General features: G+C 39.0%; 1 protein-coding gene across 2 annotated transcripts in view; it reads right to left on the reverse strand.

The window, feature by feature from the left end:
* LOC103136150 (latent-transforming growth factor beta-binding protein 2) overlaps positions 1–22,320 on the reverse strand; it is a 106,771-nt gene that overhangs the window by 53,578 nt on the left and 30,873 nt on the right. For both annotated transcript variants that reach the window (XM_016670093.1, XM_007549263.2), the window contains exons 4-8: positions 12,394–12,659; positions 10,894–11,091; positions 6,744–6,950; positions 4,583–4,866; positions 3,299–3,401 (exon numbers count right to left, since the gene is read on the reverse strand). In XM_016670093.1, the coding sequence (XP_016525579.1) occupies positions 3,299–3,401; positions 4,583–4,866; positions 6,744–6,950; positions 10,894–11,091; positions 12,394–12,659 (1,058 nt within the window). The remainder of the gene's footprint in view (positions 1–3,298; positions 3,402–4,582; positions 4,867–6,743; positions 6,951–10,893; positions 11,092–12,393; positions 12,660–22,320) is intronic.

Here is a 22,320-nt window from a genome sequence, read left to right on the forward strand (position 1 = left end):
GCTCCGTTGACCCTTACATCAGCTTCATCTGACTGATCACAACTGAACCTTGTAGTGAACAGAGTCCCCACTACAGATTTTTCCTGTGAAATGTTGACAGAAAGTTTTATATTGAGAGATATTTTCTTACATAAGAACAAGAAACAATAAGAATCTATATTTTTAGGTGAAAAATAGCAATGGGTGAGTACGACAGAAGTGTACAAATTGGAAAAGAGCCAATTGACTTCATCCTCACTGCAAAAAGGCACAAATAGAAGAGATCAAAATATAAACCCCATGACTCTCAGTTACAGAGCTAGAGCTCCTGTGGGTGGGTTACGTTACTTTTTGCCTTGAAGACATCTGATGTGAAGCCTCCCACTAATGCTGTGACTCTCCTCCGGGGAGAGTCACAGGGAGGATGCTACTCATCACTGACAATTGCAGAAACAAATTGCTTGTGAAACCCCAATAACATACAGTAAGGGAGGGGTTGCCAGTGTGCTTACATGAAGTCAGGCTCGGTCAGACTTGGGCCAAAGCAATTTGATGGTACTGCTAAAAATGTTTTATTAGTATCCAAATCCAAGAAGCTCTACACTAGTTTCATAAATTGCAATTATACAACGAGTTTGGAACTAAGTGCAGGCCTGTTTTGTTACTCCACCTCTTCATGTCAGCCAGAAGGATGGCTTTAACTACAGCTTGTTCTGCTTGATCTGGATCTCATTACTGCAGGAATCCTCAGCATGTGACTTTTAAAGGTCCTGGCTCCTGAAGGCTTCATCTCCCAGTAAGACGGGACAGACTGGCATTCTTACCTCCAGAATGGCCACTCTCCTTCACGTACACAAACCCACAGCAATTGCCACAACTACAACATAAAATCCTTGTTCTGTAATGGTAAAAAATGTCCTGCTTTGTAACAAAGAGCAGTGAAATGCTTGTACAAAACTTCCCAGACACACCCAGACTGCAACAGAAGCAATGAGTTTCTAACAGTGGGTCAAATGAAACCCACGTAAATATTCGGACTTTAATGTGGAGACAGGAAAGAAAAACTAAATCCCCAAACTCTATTAAACTGTGCTTACACCAGCATCTTCTTTGCATATAAAAAGATGATGTGCCCTCAGTCAGTGGTACATTTTGCGACTGGCAATAAACCGGCCAATGGCACCATTGCACGCCTAGGCACAAGCTGAGCTTTTATGGCATAATTATCACATACTCAACGGGAGATGCATGAGGCTTGTATAAGGATATAAGACTTCTCTCAATGCTAAAAGCTCACAGCTCAGCTGACACATTCAGAGTGAAAAAAACAAAAGAATATGATCATTTTTCAGAGGCTGCTCTAGTGTCCAAACTACACAATTCCTGAGGATCCCTGATTGGTCCGAGAACAATGCACTAGAGCTTAATAATAAATCCAAGCACTAAACTGAGAACAATAACACTGAGAGGAAATTCAAAGTATTTATCATGTTGAATTTTCCTTTAAGGCCTTTGGGACACGGTACATGACTTCATTTTGACTTAAGTTTTTCCTTTCTAACATTCCCTTTATTCTTTTTGTGTCTTTCTGCGTGTGACCCTTGAGCCTACAGCATGTTACCTCCCCAAAAACAGCCACAAAAAGGAGCAATCAGGGTATTCACTCTTTCTTCACCCCCAAAACATCAAAGGAAGAGGGAGAGGAAAACATCTGGGAGCCAAAAGAGATCACACTGAAGACACAGAAAGAGCGGGACTGAGGCAGGCTGAGGGGGAGCCAAGAAGGAACGGATAGACAACTATTATTGATGGAGGAGACTGAGAGAGTGTGTATCTGCTTCTGATTAAGGTCCAGTCAAACACGGTTCAGGCATGGTGCATATGTGGGCATTGCCATATGATTAAGAATACTGTAAGACAAATTAATCTCCAGTGCGAGGACAAATGGTGAATCCCAATGCCGTTTGGAGCTGTCAGACCGAGTGGCCAGCCCTCGTTTAATGTGGACAGAGTTGCCACCCACCCAGTGTGCCGGCATGCAGCCACCCAGCTGCTTTTCCTCAAACCTACCACAGCTCAAGTTGGAGAGTCCTTCATTTCCTCACTGTTAAAGGCCACACTGGATCTTTCTGCCCACAAGATCGGTGGTGTGCCTGCCAGGACCTCATCAGTATGCTAAATGTGTTTTTATTTGCAGCCAGGGTTTGGTTTTATGAAAGTGAAAACCATTTCAGTTGAACCCCTGGATGCAAGAGTGAGAAACCGTTCTCAGAAAGATTGTTTTCTATCTATGATCATCAAAGTTAATTTGAGTCTCAAGTCTTCGAGGTATAAGTCCAAGTCAAATCTAAAGTATATAAAGGGTAAGTCCAAATTAAGACTCATAATTTTGTGGGGCAAGTTCATGTCAAATCTCAACTCTAAGAGGCGAAGTCCAAATTAAGTCTCAAGTCTTTCAAGAATAAGTCAAAATCAAGTTACAGCCTGTTCAGGCTGAAGACCAACTCAAATTTCAATGTGGCGTCCAGGTCAAGTCTTAAGTCTTATGACTTAAGACTTGACAAAATCAAAGTTTAAAATTGATTTTTAAAGAGCAAATACAAGTAGAGTCTAAAATTAAAAGTTGAGTCCCAAGTGCTGAAGGGGTAACTCCAAGTTGTCTCACATCTTTGAAGAGCAGGTTGATTTCAAAACACAAGTCTTCAATGGACAAATCCAAATTAAATCTCAGGTTTTTAAGAGGCAAGTCCAAGTCAAGTTATGAGTCTTTAAAAGCCAAGTCAAAGTAAGGTCTCCAGTTTCTGAGGCCCAAGTCCAAGTAAAGTCTCAATTCTTTGATGGCTAAGTTCAAATCGTCTCAGTTTTTAAAGGGTAACACCAAGTCCATTAGGGGTCAATTCTTCAATCTTTAGTGGAAAGTCCAAGTCTGGTTTCTAATCTTGTCCAAGTCACGTGTCAAGTCTTTGAACTACAAACCCAACACAAGTTTTTAGTCCTTGAGGGACAAGCTTAGAATGAAACATTTGAATGGAAAGTCAAAGTCAATTTATTTATGAGACTTAAACTAATTTATATGTCATTATATTATATTAAATTAAGGGTTTTGATAAACAATTTATGAAGGACAGACATTGGCATCAAAAAGTTTATTAAAAATAGTTGTTAGTTAATTTCTGAAAACTAGAGAAACAAGCAAGACAAACAGGAGTATAGAAAGTGTATAGAAAACAGGTTACGCATCAGATTTTAAAATGTTGTATAACCAAACTCTAAAAATGAAAACACTGTCATTCTGACTGATTCTAAACTGAAGGATTACCTGGTTTGGTTGGGCACTTTTGGCACTTGTTCAAACCCCATGACGCCCCCACACTTCCACAGCAATCATCCTGTTTGGTTAGGCCTGGCAGAGGTTTGCCACACTGCAATGACATACAGCTGTGTTAGATCTGTGAAGTAAGTTTGATAGGATCACATGTCTGAGCATGCGTGATTGTTTATGCCTGCGTGTTTGTGCACTGGCAAGGTTATATGTGTAGCTGATTCAGAATGTGCTTGATGAAAACATTTCTCCAAGTTCAGAGTGAACTGGATACATAAGCCATCTATGAACCTCTTTGTGTGCCACATTAAGGTATTTGGTAAAAAAAATAAAAATAAAATAAAATAAAATAAAATAAGAAAAGAGACTCCCAAAGTGTATTTATTAGATTTTTAGCTAATACCTGTGATGTAACACGAAAGATTTCCTTTGGGAAACATGATTTCTTTCTGGCAGAAAGGAGGGGAAAACTTTATTCAAATGATTTCTTGTGCTTCTTTTATGCCCAGATTCTGCTTCTTTTTTGACATTATGACTCGAAAGTTCAATTTCAAGCTCCCATTAAACCCAATTAGAGAAAATGAGATCTAATACTGGAGGAAAAAAAAACAAACAAAAAACAACTTCATTGTGGGCCAATACTTTGTTGCAACTGCATAGCTAAAGAGCAAAGTGCATCAAAGTGAATAAATGCTATACTAGCCATCACATTAGATAGTGATAGTGATGCATCTACTTTTCTTATCTGGGTTACATTTGCAATTTCCATACTTTATTCTTATTATAAGCCTTAAAATAGATTTTGAAGGGGATTAAATATGAGCCAGTAAAATTGTGTAAATTTTTAGCCTGGCTTATTAGATGGTTAACATAAAATTCAATAATTGTTCAATTGTAACATCAGCCATGTTTGATGGTAACAATTCCCACCAAAATGATTTCCATTTTTGCAAAAGGTTGCTCAACCATTAGCTCTTCTCATTCTTAGCTAACAAAGGTTTCATGAATGCAAAGGAGGACCAAAGAGAAGAAAGAGAAGGACAAAGTTCAAGCCGTCTCTTCTCTACCAAGTTATTGGCCAGTGTACATAAAACATTGATAACCAAAATAAATCCTTCTCATGGGTTGTCTGTCTTTTTCATACCACAGATCTCAGAGAATGCAAAAAAATCTGAAAGTAAAATAACTTTCCCCACTGTCCTCTGCAACATGAGGGTAATGCTCCAAGATGACCAAGTGATGACAGTTTAAACACTGCTTTTTTAAGGCTCAACATAATACCTGTCCATCTACTGTTTCCTGAAAGCATCTGCCAACGTGTCCATTCTGGAGGATGGAAGTTGTACCGTGGCCATTCCAGTGGCCATTGCCGTGTGCGAGTCTGCCGTTATGTTCACTCGTGTATTCGTGTCCGTTTCCAGGCTGGGAGCGCTGCTGGACAGAGTGAGCCCCATCTGTGGTGGCTGGTCTCTGTCCAGGCTGGACTCGAGCTACTTGGTGAACCTGGACCTCGGCCTCTGGCGGGTGTTGTATGTGGACGTTCACCAGCGACGGGTGGAGAGACACTTGGGACAGAGATTCCCAGAGTTTACACAAAACATTGGATAGTTTACATTTTAAGATGTACAATATTATAAGTAGAAGCATAAACATCCAAGGCATACCACTTGTATTTACATTCTCCAATTTTTGAGCTATCAGCTAACATCGACCACAAACTTGTTCAACAAACACTTGCTTCATCTGCAAATTATGAGATCTGGAGTAGACCGACAATTTCTGGCAGTGAACAACTACGCAACAAGGAGAACACAAAGAGTTTGGGATTTTCTGGTTTAAATCAAATCAATTTAAATACCAAAAACAGATTTACTGTAGAGCTTAGAAGATGTTGCAATGTCTAAAACGAGCCCTTTTGTCTTTCTGACAGAAGGGGAAGCATCTATCTTCAGGGAGTGCCAGGGTTTTTTCCCAGAATCCTGACCCACTCTCATAAATCATAATCTTCTAGACAGAGTGCAACGTCCAAGTAAAAGACGCAGATTTTATCAAGCGTCCCTAACAAGCCTCTGTTTGAATAAGCGCACACACACAAAATGGAAAATTTATGTGCAGTGACAAAACAACATGGACATTTGTCTCCTTAATTAACTTAATATGCTTCTATTTACTGTTCAGCAGATTCAGATACCAACAGAGATAACATTATTAAATGGGGGAGAAAAATAAACACCTAACTCCAAAGGGGGAATAGTGAAGAAGCAAATCTTTATTTATATATTTAAAAGATCGCAATGTCTCAGCTCTGTTACTGATAACCACTGCTGTTATGATAAAAGAAGCCTTATCCAAACTATGTGAGGACTTCCACTGAGTCATCCATTAGTTCATTTGCTTAAAATAGAGCCTGGCCTCCACAGCTGTCCCACAGAAGCAGAGCTACACAGTGCTGAAAATCAAAAATGAGCCCTCTGAGAATTTAAAAGAGAAGTGTTTGCGTCAAACTTAGTGATGATAGTCGAGATACGACCGATTTGATCCAATATTATATTGCACCCCAGACTGATGTCATTCCTGGATCAGACATTGGGCTGAAGGCGACTGGTCCAGATGCCATAGCCCTGTGTGGCTGGGCGTTTGCAGTGACATCACAAAAAGTTGAATGGCTCTAAGGTAACAAATGTTTACAAAATAGAAAATACAGCAAGAGTTAGATACTATATAGCTCTTAACCTCAATAAGAGCTATAATTGTCAATAAAAGTAGTTAAAACAGTTTTTAAAAATACAGCTATAATATCTTGTTGACTTTATCTGTTAGAAAATGTAAAATAGAAGATATTTCTTGACTTGACTTTCTTTACGCTGAAATAGCAAATTCCCTTTGAGCTATTTGACAGTACCTCGCTCAGTCGCTTCCTGATGTTACAGTTAGTTTTCCTCTCAGTGCTGCTGGTGAAAATCACCAAGAAAAGTTTTTTATTTTAGCCACAATTTGATTTGAACTGGACAATTATAAACAAGAAAGTGTTTTAAATCAGATTAACTGTTCTAATTAAAAGTGAGGTAGCGTTAGAAATATAATTGTCTTCAACTGCTATCAAAGTTTTGCTTCTTATCTCCATTTATCAAGAGTTACTTTGACTAGAAATATTTTATATTTTCTGTTCATGGAAAGAACCATTAGATAATCTCTAAATACCAACCAATGCAGATGTGATATTGGATTAAATGTTCATTACATAGAGTTCACAATAAAGCCTCTGAGATAAACTGTAATCACACTCAACAGAGATGCCAAGAGACTAGTCTACTACTACATATCAACTGGTCATAATCTTTAAACAGACTCTTGCTTAAAAGATTCAAAACTATCTCTTTAAAGTCCATCTTAAAATAAATTCAAACAGAACACAATGTCATCTTTTTGAAAGTATGTTTACCATGCTGATTGGAGAGTGGCAAAGTGTAGGTGGAATGGGAAGGTGATTTCGCTGCCTGGTGGCTCGCATCCTTGCGGCTGTGAGGAGTGGGCCTGGGAGGCGGTGGTGCTGGTAGGTGGCAAAACTTCCCCGTTGAATTCGATGGGCACCAACACAGGTCCCTACCAATGCATCGGCCTCCGTTCATGCAGGGGATTTGACAGAAGACTGCGGAGAAGGAGCACAAAGTGAATGACAGGAAATTACAACACTGCAAATTTTAATTGGATGATTTTCAACCACAAAGATTAGGTAATAGGAAAGAGAAGGGGCAGCACTAATAGGAAGGGCATGTTTCTAAGGTTTCCACTTGGTAGGATTTGTTTGCAAACAGTAGGCAGTGGTCATGCTGTTTCCCACCAGGCGCCTCATTTCAGGTGACATTTATAAAATTTCAACTTTGTCCCTCATGCCTCTCCTTTCATATAGGATCCTGAATAATACTCTGTCTGCAGTTTGATTTATTGGTTGCAATTCTTCATGAAGAGAAAAAAAACCCCAGCACTTGCCAGATGTGCTGCTTTCTCAAACCCTTTTGTCTTTTGGCTTAAGGGATGAGTGCCTTGTAAACCCTCTGCTTACCCGGACCTGCTCCCACCTACAGATTTGCTCTGACACAACCTCAAAACATCAAAGAAAGTCAAAATTTAAAAATCTATTCATCCATAATGAACAAAGAACATAGTAGGACATAAATAAGTGTAAAAGGGACATTTTTCAGTTCTCCAGTAAGGAAATCTGTGGTTCGCCTTTAAGGACTGTATCCACATATTACGAGATGAAAGAGTCTCATTGCAGCAGAACCCTGCTGTGAACCGCATCCTCTCTGTCTCTTTGAGGCAGCCAGTCCCACATTAACAAGGTGTAAACAGGGACTGTGGAGAGTCTGGACAGTCTTGATGGCATGCAGGGAAATGAGCTCCCTGTCAACCAACATTAACAGCAGTGGCACTGCAGGGGTATCCAAGAGCGGGCAATGGCATAAAAATAGAAAAATATCAACAAATATCAGGGCTTAGAATGGAATGTTTAAACAGACAGGACAGAAAAAAAGAACATAGTGTTAGGAAATTCACAAGAGTCAAAAAGAGAGCCAGACGTTAAGGCTAAAGCAGGTCAGACACACAGGAAGGCCTCCTGCGATTCAACATGCTGGCTAAATTATCAGCTGAAGGAGGCCATTAAAAGGCAATGTGTTTGTGCTGCTCTGTTCTGTGCCAGACCAGTTCCAGCCTGGCATTAACTATTTTTGGACCAACATAGTGTTGACGACTCTGTCTGACCATTCAGGAGTCTCTAAACAAAAACACTTTTCACTTTGCAACCAGATTTCCAAAGAGTCTATCTCTTAAAGGAAGAGGGGATGAATCAAGAAAGCCTGTTGTAATCGTGCAAGCAGAGTTTATTGCACCATGCATCAAACATAACAACAAGATGAAATAGTTGACATTCCTGGACATCCATGCACACCCCAAGGAATTACAGCATTTGAGCTTATGCTCTTTAAACACGTGCCTTTATGTAATCAGAGGAGATTTCTGGAAATTCGGCAGGGGCGGATATAAGCACACTGTTGAGGGAGGTTGCTGAGGCGTGGGGAATGTAATATTTTGGGAGGCTTCTGTTAAAAGTGTTTGGAATATCAATGCCTTATACTATAATCCTTTTTAATGGGACTGTAAATCTACAGCAACAGCCTGTTTATACTTCATAAGCCAGCGAGATTTGCAGTTAAGATCTTAAATTGAGGACTGGTTTACTGCTACCTGTTTGCATAAATTAAACACATTGCGAAACCCTTAATAGACATTTATCAATTTACTATTTTTCTCAAATAAAAATCCTTCTTTCCAATTTTATGTTATACCAGCACAAGGTAGTCCATAATTGTGAAATGAAGGGAAAAATGTTCATGGTTTTCTTTCTTCTTTATTTTTGAACTGAAAATACTTTTTAAAAAGCTGCTATGCACATTTGTATTCAATCCCCTCGACAATGACACCCATGAACAAAACTGTAACCAATTGCTTTCAGAGTCCACCTGTGTGTAATTTCACCTCATTATAATTAAAGCTGTTCTGTGAAGACCTCAAAGGTCAAAGGTCTAGAGAACACTAGTGAACATGTAACTCATAAAGACCAACGAACCAACCAGAAAGGTCAGGAATGATGTTGTGGAGAAGATTAAAGGGAGGCTAGTCTATAAAATAGCTCTGTTTAATCCGCCATCTGATAATGGAATATGAGTATGACACCTCTGTAAGCATACCAATACAAGCCCATCGACCTGAACTGACAGGATGGGAAAGGAGAGGAAATCATCGATATGCAACGCTGTCAAGAGGCTCATGTTGGGTCTGGAGGAACTGCAGAGATTCAAAGTTCAGGCAGACAAATCTGTTGATAGGAGAACCATTGGCTGTGACTCAAATCCATCTGGATTCCATGGAAGAGTGGAAAGAAAAAAAGCTATTGTTTAACAAAAGCCATTGGAAATTTGCAACGAGCCACTTAGAGGACCCAGTAAACATGTAAGAAGGTGATCTTGTCAGATGAGACTAAAACTAATTAAAACTAATCACACATCCTCCTGACCAAACAATCACTATCATAAAAAAACGGGGCAACAGGATCCTGTGTAGGCATGTTTTTCTTCAGCAAGGGATCAGGTAAACTGGTCAATACAGAAAAGACGGGGGATGGATCTAAATACCGGGTGGTATTAGAAGAAAACTTGGTCGAGGATGCTAGAAACTTGAAACTGGGTTGAAGGTTCACCTTCCCGCAGGACAATGACCCCAATATGTCAATGCATCATGAATATCAGAATGCCACATACATGCTTAAATACAATAATGAATCCATGGAAAGACTTGAAATCGAATGTTTAGAGATGTCCTCCATTTAATCTGACTGGGATTAAGCAATTTTTGCAAACAAAAATGAGCAAAATGTCATTCTATAATGTGCAAACCTAGTAGACTAGAGACATACAATAAACTGATGAAAACCTATGAAGGCCTCACTTTTCAGATTTCACAATAATGCACAACCGTGTGTTGATCTATCACACAAAATCTTGATTAAATACATTGAAATTGGTGAGTAAAACATAAAGTATGTGCTGCCCTCCTCCTCCAACCAATTAAAATGAAAACAAATCGAGAGATAAAATGCTGGGCAGTGTTGCACAAAGCACGCAAGATACTCTCACTTCCTCAAGAACAATCAGGGGACACCTAGTCAACATATGGGTGTACCAATTCCCAGATGACTGCTTACTCATAAAACAAAGAAAAAAAAAATCAATTGAACTGAGAAACTTAAGATGTGGCACAAATAAAAATACCACTTGTCTGAGACACAAACAGCTTTTTCAACTAATCTCCTCCTATTAATTATTCTTAGCTAGATCCCTAAAACTGATGAAAAAAACAAGAAGCTTGCAGGGGTTGGGACCCCCTTGCCCTGCTGGCACTGACCACCCCCTCCCTTCCCATGGACACTGTTCTGTGTGAATTTGGAACAAAGCCCTCTGGATAAATGGCAGGTTTAATGTAATCCCCATAAAATCCTGTTCATGCTGCTACTCTTTCTCTCGTTCTGCCTCTCCGTCGATTCTTTCATTCGCTTCTGCTCTCCCAGGGAGCACGTTAAATGGTTAACAGCAGGGCCAACCACAAGGTGCAAACCACAAAGAGATGGGGCTAAGTGCTGGGAGCGTGGGACCACCAACTCCACGTGTGTGTCTATGAAGAGAGATTAGCCCCATTTTACAGTGCTTTTCTACTGCTTTCTCAGTTTTGTTTTTTTTCTCCTATAAAGTACGTTTTTAATTTAGAGCTCAAGCTTAACCTACGTCACTCTCCTTGTTCGTTGAGCTTAGTGTTCGGAACAGACAGCATGCTACTGGGAATCCATTTTGTCAAGCTCACCTCATAAAAGAGGAATGAGATATCAGAATGGAGACGCATGTAAAGTGTGTGCGTAATGGAAAGTAAACAAAAGAGACAGGCAAAAAAAAAAAAGCAACAAAAAACCCCCACAAAAACAAAACACGTATATGAGAAAGAAGAGACGCAGGAGTTGAGGCCCGGGATTCAAAACTTACAGAGTCTGAAGCCTTGGTTCTTTGGCTGTTGTTGTTGCTGCTGTTGCTGCTGCTGCTGCTGCGAGTTGTCGCTGTATACAGTGGTAACATCTCCCTTCTCACAGCTGTTGTAGCAGCGCCCGCCGCTGCACACTCTTCGGCAGAGCATAGGTGTGAAGACGATCTTAATCCGGTCGAGGTTGGAGGTGAGATTAGCCCCTGGAAGACACCAGCACATCTGCTTGAGAAGAAGCAGCGACAGGAGATGAAATGGGCTTAAGAAGAGCTCCATCTTTCCTCCACTTCAGCCTCACAGTGACACACTCTTCATCCAGGCGAACAGACGGTTTTTAAGAGCGTAAGGGTGTGTGCTGACGGTTGGCCAGTAGCACGCTACAGCCAAATGAGCAATGTGGCACAAGCCGGGGGAAGGGGCTGGAGGAGAGAACTGCTAGGTGATGGGCGAGGCTCCAGAGCACTTTATCTTTAGGAGAAGGTGTTGTGGATGTGTGTATGTGTCATGGAGACAAAGAGAGAGTAAGTGCATGTGAACATGGTGTAATGGTGGGAATATGCTCAACAGCCGCAGACCTGGCACAAAACAAGAAAAAGAACAGAAGCCAGATCTTCAGACAGCTGTTTGCACTGGATAACATATTTGAGAGTAAAAAGTAGAAATAATAAGGTCAAATTGTTTCTGCTGCAAGAAGCACCAGAGATCATTGCTTGTTATTACAGAGAGGTTAATGCAAAGATATACAATGAATGCAGCAATGATACAAAACATCTGCCTGAGTCCTGCAGACCACAGAAGCTAATGGGCTTATATTCCAGTTTATGAGAGTGTGTTTGTCTTATAAAAGTTGTCTGGAGACCAGAATAAGATGATTTTTAGCTCAATTTGCCCTAGCCTGTTCTAAACTTAGAAAACCAAATCTATTAAGAGCTGCCCGGTTGACAGTAACACTCTTCCCTGAGGACTCTGTAGCTGAGTGATGAAGACTATTTTAAGTCAGATATCTAAAATTAAATCAGAAGAAGCATTCTTAAAAAGATTTTTCTGTGAGATGTTTAGATGTTCAGGCGGCAAGACAGAGTAATATTCCTAATAGATAACAGGAAGGCTGAACATATTTCAGAAAAAATTGCTCTAATTTATCCTTTGGAGCTCTCAATCCGCGTCTCTAGGAATTCTGATGAATTTGGAAATGTTTGAAAGTTTTTGCAAATGTCACAGTTGAGGTAAGAATCTCCATTATCAAGGGAACACAATTGAGGCTGCCGTTTTATTAATGCAAACAGCTCCAATCACTCTAATAAATACATGAGCTGCAATAGACAGTTTAAAATGTTGACTCTGTAAACTTTTAGTTTTTCCTTCTAAAACATCTCTGTGTCTTACACATATATTGTGATGTTGCTTCTTTTTCTGGTAATTAATAACCTGGTAAAATTGGAAGACTAAAATGAAATATTCTTAGAACAGAAATGGTATAGAAATGATTAGTTTCTTGATCTTACCTGCTGGATGCAACACATTGTTGAACTGTCCATGCAAATGGCTGTCACTAGGAGACCTTTGACCGTTAAGGGACGGGGTGTTGCTTTGTCTGCCCCTGTGGGAGTACCAGTTTCTGTTCTCACTGCCATGGCCGTTTGCAAAGCCATTGCCGTTGGGCAGAGCATTGGAGGTTATGGGCTCAGAGGACGATGGATAACGCTTCACGGTACGGGAGGTCCCGCTCTGCTGAGGCGAGGAGTACGCAGGTCCTCGTCTTGCTTGGGTTCTGGAGATCACATAATCAAAACAGAAAAAAAAAAAAAAAAATTCTGATTAACTTCCAACAAATAAACACAGTGAAGGAAGACACACCCATCAAAACGTATTGTATGTTGATCACTGTGAAATCAAATTAAATGAACTCTTGAGAGATGCTGCATAGGTCATAGCTTTGTCAAACTGATTTTATAGATGAGGTAAAACAAATTTAAGGCTCTTTTGTTTTAATGAATTTAATAACACCATAAAATTCTTTAAGCTCACAGGACATCTGCTGCAAAGAGCCCCACCAATCACTGAGACTCAGCTAGACAGTAACAACATTTCACAAGACTAGACAGTACACCGTAACAGGCAGCCAAAAGGGAAAAGAATTACTACTCCCACTTTGTCTGTGTATGTACTTGTATGTCTAAAAAGGTGTCTGGATTAGATCTTTCCATCACCCCCAGGGTATGCTTGTCTAGATTAGGAACTCCTGTGGCCACCTAAAGGGAAACGTCCTGAAACTTCCACTGGATGGGGAGGAAGTATTAAAGCAAGGGTCGATGAACTGAGTCAAACCATGCCCGAAAAGGGCATATTGTGTCCCAGTGAGCATTTGATTTTGGGTCAGTTGCACAACTTCGAAGATCGAGTTCATGTGACCTGAAAGGAGGAGACAGACAGGCCTACCTGGAGTTTGGGATTGATTGTGGAATGCGGGGTTCCGCCCCACGCCAAAACATCTGGATCACAGTGATCTGCCCTGACAGACAGAGTGAGACAAAGACAAACCCTGCCGGACAGATCAGAGGAGCTGGTCCACAAAACACACCTGCGATCTTACAAGCTACTTAAGGTTGTAATCAAAGCCCAAGTGAAGATATAAGCCATTCATTACTTTATTACATGTGGTTATGAAGCCACAAATTACATATGTACACAGTGAAAATGTTCAATTGAGCTACAGACACGAAGCAATTGTCTGGCAATAAGCATATTGGACACAAATATCCACATGCCCACACACTTGCAAAAACAAAAGTAGACACACACACACATGCACACACACCCTGTCCCAGCTGTGCACAAGCCTGTGCAAGTCTCTCTTTTTTTAAAGAGAACATTCCTGTTGTTAATAAGGACAGGACACCAAATGAAAAGGGGGAAAAGGAGGCAAACATTTGATAATGGTCTGTCACGTCATCATTTCAAAAGACTCCGGGCAGCACACACAGCTGCCAGCTGCTCACCCAGATGCTGAGTCTAAAGGGTGGCTCCTACGCGTTTAGAATGACAAGGAAACAAGAGGCTCTGATGTTTATGGTGGTAAAAGGATAGACATATATACCAAACCCAGATAGTTTCCAATTCAAGTTATGGTTGGCTCAGTTCCATTGCTAATGCTGACACCTGGCCTGCAAGCATCCTGCCTCGCTTCCTGGGCTTAGCCAGATGTTGCTCCTTCCGACGCAGACGCATTCAAATGGCAAAGTCACTTCCGCACAGCATGAGCTCATCATTGTCCACCCAGACTTTTGATCAGAAGGCAAGCAGGGGAAACGGGAGTTGGGATATAATGATGTTGTCCACCTACATATTTCATCATAAGGATTATCTAGCCCCTCAATGGTTCTGGGTTACTTAGATGGCATTTGGGAGTCCTGTGGTGAAATTGCAGACCGTGGTATGATGGAAAACATTATTTGTGGTGTCAAGTGGTACATGTACAGCTTTAAATAATCAAATGACTTTGCCAAAAAGAGCTACTATGGGTTCAGATGAGAAAAAATTAAGTCAATTTGAATTGGACAACCTAAGTCATAGTTACTTGGACAATCAACTAACTATGTTATTTTCAATTGTTATGAAAATGCTGTATATATCAAATAAGACTTCAAAGGCATTTGACTTTAAAGCCTTGAAATTGGGCTATTGTCTCTTTAAGAAGCTTCTGCTCTTTCTGACTCGCTGCTACTGCTCTTCTGGAGGAGCTTAGTTGGGTGCTCTGTTTTTCACTTTTTGTGTCCTCAGTTGGTACAAAACGTCTCCTGATGTCTGCAGATCACATTAAATCAATTATGGCTTATTCCAAACAATTCTTCTACATTTATGTAATTAGCTTCAGCTGCAAATGTTTTTCTCTCGGTCCGGGCCAAAGAAAGGAGACCATTTTACTTGGGCTGCATTGTGATTATATGTCAAAATTAGAAAGTCCCTTCAACTTGAGATTCATTAGCTTGAAGTGACTGGTAAGATTGAGTGTCTCATCATAATAATGTTTTGAGAACTACATTGGTATACATAATTACTAAAACAGGCACTGGTTATGTGGAGAAAAGTGAGACTTGCACAATCACTGTGCATGGCTAGATTATTATAGTCAAAATTGTAAAAACTTTGATATACAGATAACTGTTTAAAAAAATCTATTTGAATGCTGCTAGAAATATGATGTTTCAAATCCCTTTTTTTCTTTTTTTTTTAAATCACAAATGACAATTTGCTACAGAGACTAATTCAAGGCAGACTCTGCACACCACTGAGCATCATGCAAGGTTTATGGGGTGGTATATGGCTAGTTTTTCAAGCTATTATTCTAAGAAAGCTTTTATTCTCAATAGAAAAATCTTCATATAAATCTTCACTTGTCTTAGGTAAAAAATTGTGTTATAGTTGAGTTTTCATCTGCGTTGCTCATGTTTACTCTTCATGTTTTTTTTTAACACATTTCTTGTCAAGTAAATTATTTTACCTATTACGTGCGACAAGCCTGAACACAATTAAAAAGAAGTTGTAAAACTGATGATATATGTAAGAGGGGAGTCCCACATGTGGAGTGTTGCAGTTTTCCATATGCTGAAAGTATTAGTGCTGTGATCACATTTATTTCAAGCTTTATAACACTGGGTGGGAGATGTGAGAACATATCTAATGAGCTCAACCACAAACATGATCCCTGCAGCATGATCTAATTTGAAGCAATTTCCCTATTTTCCCTTTTCCTCGAGAAACTCGAAAGCCTCATAAAAGTCCAATAGCCACTCCCAACGGTTTTTTAGCTTCAGATTTCTCTTGAGGGCTTTAATGTGCAGATAATTACTTTTATCTTCACAAGAATTTAAAGTTCACTTTAAGGAGAGGAACAATTTAGTCAGAAACTAATCATTAAAACAAGTTTTGCTTTAGTATTTTGTGAATATGGACCATGTTCTCCGGGAATATACCTCTAACTCAAGCTGGATGTTCAGTGAATAAAATTAAGATGTTGCGCTGAAAACGACAGACTTGCTGAGACACAGGCTTATTTTCTATATCTACACAAAAAATACTTTTGACTTGACATTTTACCTCTCCGTCCAACCTGTGGACAGGCCAGAACAAAATAGTGTCTTTTAATACATTCTCCTTTTATTGCAGCAGCTAAATCTATCATGAAAATATTTATAGAAATCCAATCTTTGACTTGAGTACTTTTTTAATTAGAAAAAAAAAAAAAGAATGTTAGAACTTGTTTTTAACAAAATCACCCTTGGTCAACTCGGTGACGCCACTGATAATTTCTCTAAACTAAAAGTTATTCACGTGTTTTATATGTTTTTTGATGGTTGAATCGTAAAATAGTGAATCATGACTGAAAAGGGCAGTACCGTGTACTTTCCAGGCACATAGTGCAATTTTATAGCACTATCAAGTAACTATCTTACCTTCAGTTGCTGTGCAAATGCTATTACTATCAAATATGACTTAAAAGAAAATTGACTTTATAATTTAATGCTTTAAAATTGGGTCTCTGTTTCTTTAAAAACTCTAGCTCTTTCTGAAGTCATCACAACAATGCTCTTCTATCAACACTTTAACAAAGTTTTTACCAGCCTTGCACTGATAAGCAGTTCACATAATGAGCTCAGCTGATGGCCAGTTCCACCAGGTGTTTGCTAATTGATGCTGGCTAGTCTGAAGGAGCTCAGAGGGGAAGTGACGGATACTCTGCGAGGCTGCAACTCGGAGGAGGAACAGTGCGTCAAAGGCCTACCCAGGTTTTTGCACAGTTGAATGTTTTCCATATATAATGCCCCTTTAGTGTTCCTCTGAGGTCCTAACAAAATCTAACATTTCTATTTTCCTTCCCTCATTGGGAAACTCAACAGAACATGTCAATCAAGATAGATGTGAATTTATCTTCAATACTCTAAAAAGTAAGGTTTAAAAAAACGGCTACTTGCCAAGACCTACTGATATTTGCAATCATAGCAATAGTTTAAAAGTTTAAATGAACTAAAACTGTGAAAAATAAAGCTGCACAAGCAGACAAAGGATGATAAGAACTGTAAAAAAAAAAAAAAAAGACCCTCGCTGTTAGAAAACTGCAGTAAAGATTGGCATGCCTTGTTTCCAGTGAGCAGTGCCATTTGGTACACTTGTTTATGATCTACCATATTCCGGAAAGTGTTTCCAATTCCAGTGTTGAACCCCAACACCTTATGTGGAATCATACAGGTAGAAATAAGTACCATAATAGTATGTCTTGTGTTTGTCGCGAGCCGTGACATTTTTCTCTCCCCCAATCAATGAACTGTGTTGTGTTACGCCAGTAGCACCACTTTCACCACAGAGTCTCATTGTCTGATGGACCAACAACTGAAAGGGGCCCAGGAATAGTGGAGTCTGAGTCAGTGACATGGACCATTTCTACTGTGAAAACAGACAAAATAGCTGACTGAATTGCACCAACCTGTGCAGTTCCAATCAGAAGTCTCCATAACAACAAACAGATGTTATCTAAATCCCAACCAATTGTTTTGGAGTCTTGCCAGAGCAAAAACAACCGGTTTTGCTCAACTTACCGTTACACACATAAAAGTAAAGAACTGCCTCACACAAGTGAGCTTTAACTGCAACTGTTTGCTTTGGTCAGTTTTGACTAAGGCTGATTTTTTCTAGGACAAACACTCTAGTGTAAAACAAAGGAGATATGAAAAAGCACCTATTAATTTTTGTGGCTGTGATATATTGGGCCCGGATAGGTCCTAGGACTCCTACTGAAAAAATAAAACTGTGGAATATTTATTGCATAAGGAAGATCAAGTTCCATATAAGAAATCTTCCTACTGAGCATTTGCATGTTCACTTTTTTTTTTTTTTTTTTTCAAAAGAAAGACCTTGTTTGGTAATTGCCTAAATTACTCCAATATTTAAATCTAGGGTTTTAGTACATTTTGTCACCTTACAGCCACAAACATCTTTTTTTTTTTTTTTTTTTTTTTCAAAAGAATCAAATTCTGATAAATCTCAGGCCAAATGTTTGATCAAAGCATCAGCAATAGAAGCTTCCAAGTAAGACATAAGTTACTGGCACAAAACAACTCCCATTAATATTGTTCATTTCACATTTACATGTGGAAAAAGATCTCATCCCACCACAATGGAGAAAATTACAATCACAAAAAGCCATGGCCAAGAATCGACACTAAGCTGAAATTATAGAAAAGCTTCCAAGAATTGCTAAAGTTTTACTTTGCATTTAGCTGGCAATCTTTGAACTCCTTTCTGCATTACAACACGCGAGTATTCATTCTCCAAAAATTCTGACAAGACAGCATGAACGGCAGTTCCAACTTCACATCACGTTGATCTAGATGAGTTGAAGAGGGGGACTTTTGAGGAGCACAAACAGCACACAGGCGAGAAGTGCAAAAACACAAGTCAGTATAAAAAGCTGGAAGATGGTCAAAAGGAATTTAAATCCTCTGATGTCTGTACTTCTGTTGATGCTGCACATAAACCCTGTTGATCTTAAGAGCTTTGAATTACACTGCCAAGCAAAATGCCAGGTGTACACTGAAGCTTCGGGGTTTTGGGTGAAATTTTGTAAGGCGTCCTCGTTTAACCGCCAATAAACCCCTGTAGAGGAGAGTTGGAAAGTACCAACTCCAATCGTTTAAGAGGTGTTCCTGTAAGCGTTCCACTGGGAAGCTAGTACTTCTCAGACAGACAGGGGAATTCTGGATTTATCAGATCAACCTCACATGCATACACACACACATAGTGACCCAGATCCTAAGGAACTGTTTACATCTTAAGCTGTCTCCTTAGCCCACTCTGCATGACGAGGCCAGGGCGGTGTTTATGTGGAGCATTGCTCAGAGACGTATGGACCACAGCTGATTCATTCACTAACAGTTCTGTCTCTGAGGTGCGTTTATGATTCTCAGTGTGCGTAAATCTCACAAAGAAATAAAGCACTCTTGACATTTGATGTATTCCAAGCTGAGAACCTACTTCTGGGCTTAGAATACCTTAAAGCCTACAAAAACGGTCATTACAGCGATATTAAATGGTTTCTAACCAGCTCTTTCAGCACCTAAAGCCCAGCACAGTTCCAGCTATACAGAGCTCATTTTTCATTTGGATTTGTTTGAGAAAAGCAAAGTTTGAACAGCCATCCAAAGGTTTGGATTGTTTCTTTATAGTGGCTAAAGCCGAAAATAGACTAATATGACGTGGCTGGATGGAGCAATGTGGCTTCAAATGAGCTGTCTAAACAGAACTTTGTGACAGCAGGCAGGATTCTGGCGTAAAGCATCCCAGTCTGGGTCGCACTGTAACACCTGATAGCTCCCCAGCTTGTCACTTTATCCATCACAGTTTTCTTTGTGTTGGACTGGTCACAACCTCCAGAATGGCAAATGGAAAACTTTGAAGCACTGAAAGGTTTACAACCAATCAACGTGACCATCATATAACTCTTTGATTCATTAGACCTACTTTTTTATTTTTAGTAAAATGCTTAAATGTTTCTTTATCGTCTCTCCAGCATAGAGCCAAAACTCTAAATTACAGAAGAACTGAACACATTAGGAGCAATTTAAGTCTTGCTTGTGGGTGCATAAATGATAGCAATCAAACACCAAATGCAAATTAAAGTTTGCACACATTTCTCTCTTTCAAAGAGAATGTTGCTTGCTACAAAGACTGTTTAAATTGGCATATCATCAATCTAACTGTGGCGAACAGTAGAAATCTTAAAAAAAAAAAAAACCTTTGCATACAGCAGCAGAAACAATGAAAACCTTATGCTGCTCAATCACTGCAAACACAGGCAAGAATGAAGAGTCGAGATTTACGAATGCATTTGGGACGTAAACTTTTGTAGTCAGTGAGGGACCATCATGTGCAGGATACAAAGCAATTTGAATGCAATAATATTTTACTGTTCCAAAGATTTTAGGTATTTCCTACAGAGGAAGATCAACAGTTAAGAGGTTTGGATCCAGAGGGTTTATTGTGAAAGAACGAACCATATTTGCAAAAAAATAAAATAAAAAACCTCTGAATTTATCAGGATAGACAACGTTAAACCAGGAAACATGAAATCTGCAGAGGCAGTTTATCTATTACTCAAGCTTTAATGTTCATGAATGACAAAAGAGATATTCCTCTGTAATAGTTTCAGCAACAGATGGAGCTCCAAGGTTCGCAGACAAGCAGGGGGAGTGCAGACTGCTGAAACTTTTCCCCACAGGCGTTATTCGAGAGCATGAACAAATGCATACACACTTGACTCTTGTTCATGTTATGCTATCCAAAGCCCAGTGGTGTTATGAATCTCTATGATGTCCAAGACATTAACAAAAGTGAAGTTTTTAAAAGTAAAAACATGCCAGACAGCACACACACTAAAAACCAAACATGTTTTATCTATACCTTGTTTGTTTTCCTTCTTGGTGGTACTAGTGTGACTACATAAAGACAAATAAATCAGTTTTAGTAGAAATTAAAAAATTCTCCTGAAATAAATTTCGTATCACTGAATTAAAAAAGAGGTTCTGTGTATTTTTTTTAAATCAACATTAATTAAGCATCAATCCAAAATGAAACTTCAGCTTATGGCGGAAGTTTAACTGCTAATGTTACTTCTACTCTGAGTGTTTCATTATTGTGAGTATGAACATGGGCAGGAACATTAGCGGGCCGTCAGAGTGCAGTAGCAACACTTAATAATGAAGAACCTTGAGGTCGTATTTATATTGAGTAGTAATACGGATAAATGCATCCCAAAGGCGGCTTCAGGCTTCAGGACACATTACCTTGCGTACTTGTACTGCACATGCAATATTTCTTTTTTTATTTAGCCATTTGTCAATTATTAATATTATTAAAGATAAAGCCTAAAATTAGGATACATGTCATCTTCTGTCTGGGCGTTATCATGGCTGACTCAAATAAAACCCAGATATTTCATTTAGTCTTAACAGCCAAAATTGTCAAGTATCTAAGATTACAGCCTAATCCAATCAACAAATTCAGTCTACTATGAATCACAACGCTTGGAAGCAATACAGGACTGGTCCAGGGTTTTATTACACTTGAAGTGGTCACGAAAAAGGGTGAGGAACCACGCAGAATCTCCAAATGGAGACGAATGTGGCCGGGGCTGACTGTGGTGGAACCGGTAAAAACCACACCCGTGGAGAAGGGACTTTACAGGACTGACATGTTCCCACAGGTTGCTGCCAGGGTTATATTAGTTTTGGGGTTTTTCATTGTAGTTCAGTTTTATTTCATTGTGACTCTTTATTTATCTAGTTTTAGTTTGTTTTTTTAGAGTATGCTTGCTAGTTTTTATTAGTTAAATATTGCAAAATTTTTCTTAGTTGGAATAGTAATTCTAGTTTTATATATATATATATATATATTGGATCATTAAATGTGCAGAAAAATTTGCAGAATGAACGTTTGGTGTCACCATTTTGGGGAAGTGCTGCCAGGAGGAGTATGGAGTACCATAATTTGCTCACAGCTGATATAAACTGCTTGTATGTGGGTAGAAAAATCTATTTCACATCAATTTGAAAGGCCAATAAATGCATTCATAAAAACAAAGGATATAATATCCATAATTTCAGTATGTTTTAGATTTATAAACACACTATATAGATTCAGTCATAGTTTTTTTTTCCCATTAATTGCCATTTATTTATTTCAGTTAATTTTTTTTTCTCAATTTCAGGTTTAAAATTGAGAAAACATTTGTAATTACAAATGGTAATTACAAGTTATCATTTGTAATTATTTATAAATGGTAATAAATAATTATCATTTATATATTTCAATTAACAAAAATGTTTTCTCAATTTCAGGTTTCATTATTTTGTTAGTTTTAGTTAACTATTCTATCTCTGGTTGCTGGTGGTCCTGGTCCAGCTGCTTCAAGATTCCCTACTTTGGATTGAGACATCTTGTAGGATTTTTACACCAAATTATAGAGCGGTATTCAATATAATGCAAGTAGGAACACGTCTCATATTACTCTTGACAAGTTGATCAGGTTCTTGACTCAGTTGGGAATAACTTTCTGCTGATTCTAGTCTTGACTTTGCCATTTTCTGAGTCTCAGAACTTGCTTTGGGACCCGCAGGCTTTTCCATGAGAAGTCATCACAACATCCAGCCTAAACCGCGTTGGGCATTCACAGATAAATATATTCCAGTTTGTGTTTTACCACAGTCTTGAAACAACAACAGAGAGACACATGAGAAGTAACCAATCTATCCTGGTACACAAAACTCTTGACTAGAAGTTGTTTTCATGTTCAAGGTTTCAAACATGTTACTCATTTATGGACTAATTCATGCTCACAGTCAACACATTCCTCAACATTTAAAGTGAACTGTTTATGAACT

Source organism: Poecilia formosa, unplaced genomic scaffold, assembly GCF_000485575.1.
Source record: "Poecilia formosa unplaced genomic scaffold, Poecilia_formosa-5.1.2 Scaffold30, whole genome shotgun sequence".
Lineage (NCBI taxonomy): Eukaryota > Metazoa > Chordata > Actinopteri > Cyprinodontiformes > Poeciliidae > Poecilia > Poecilia formosa.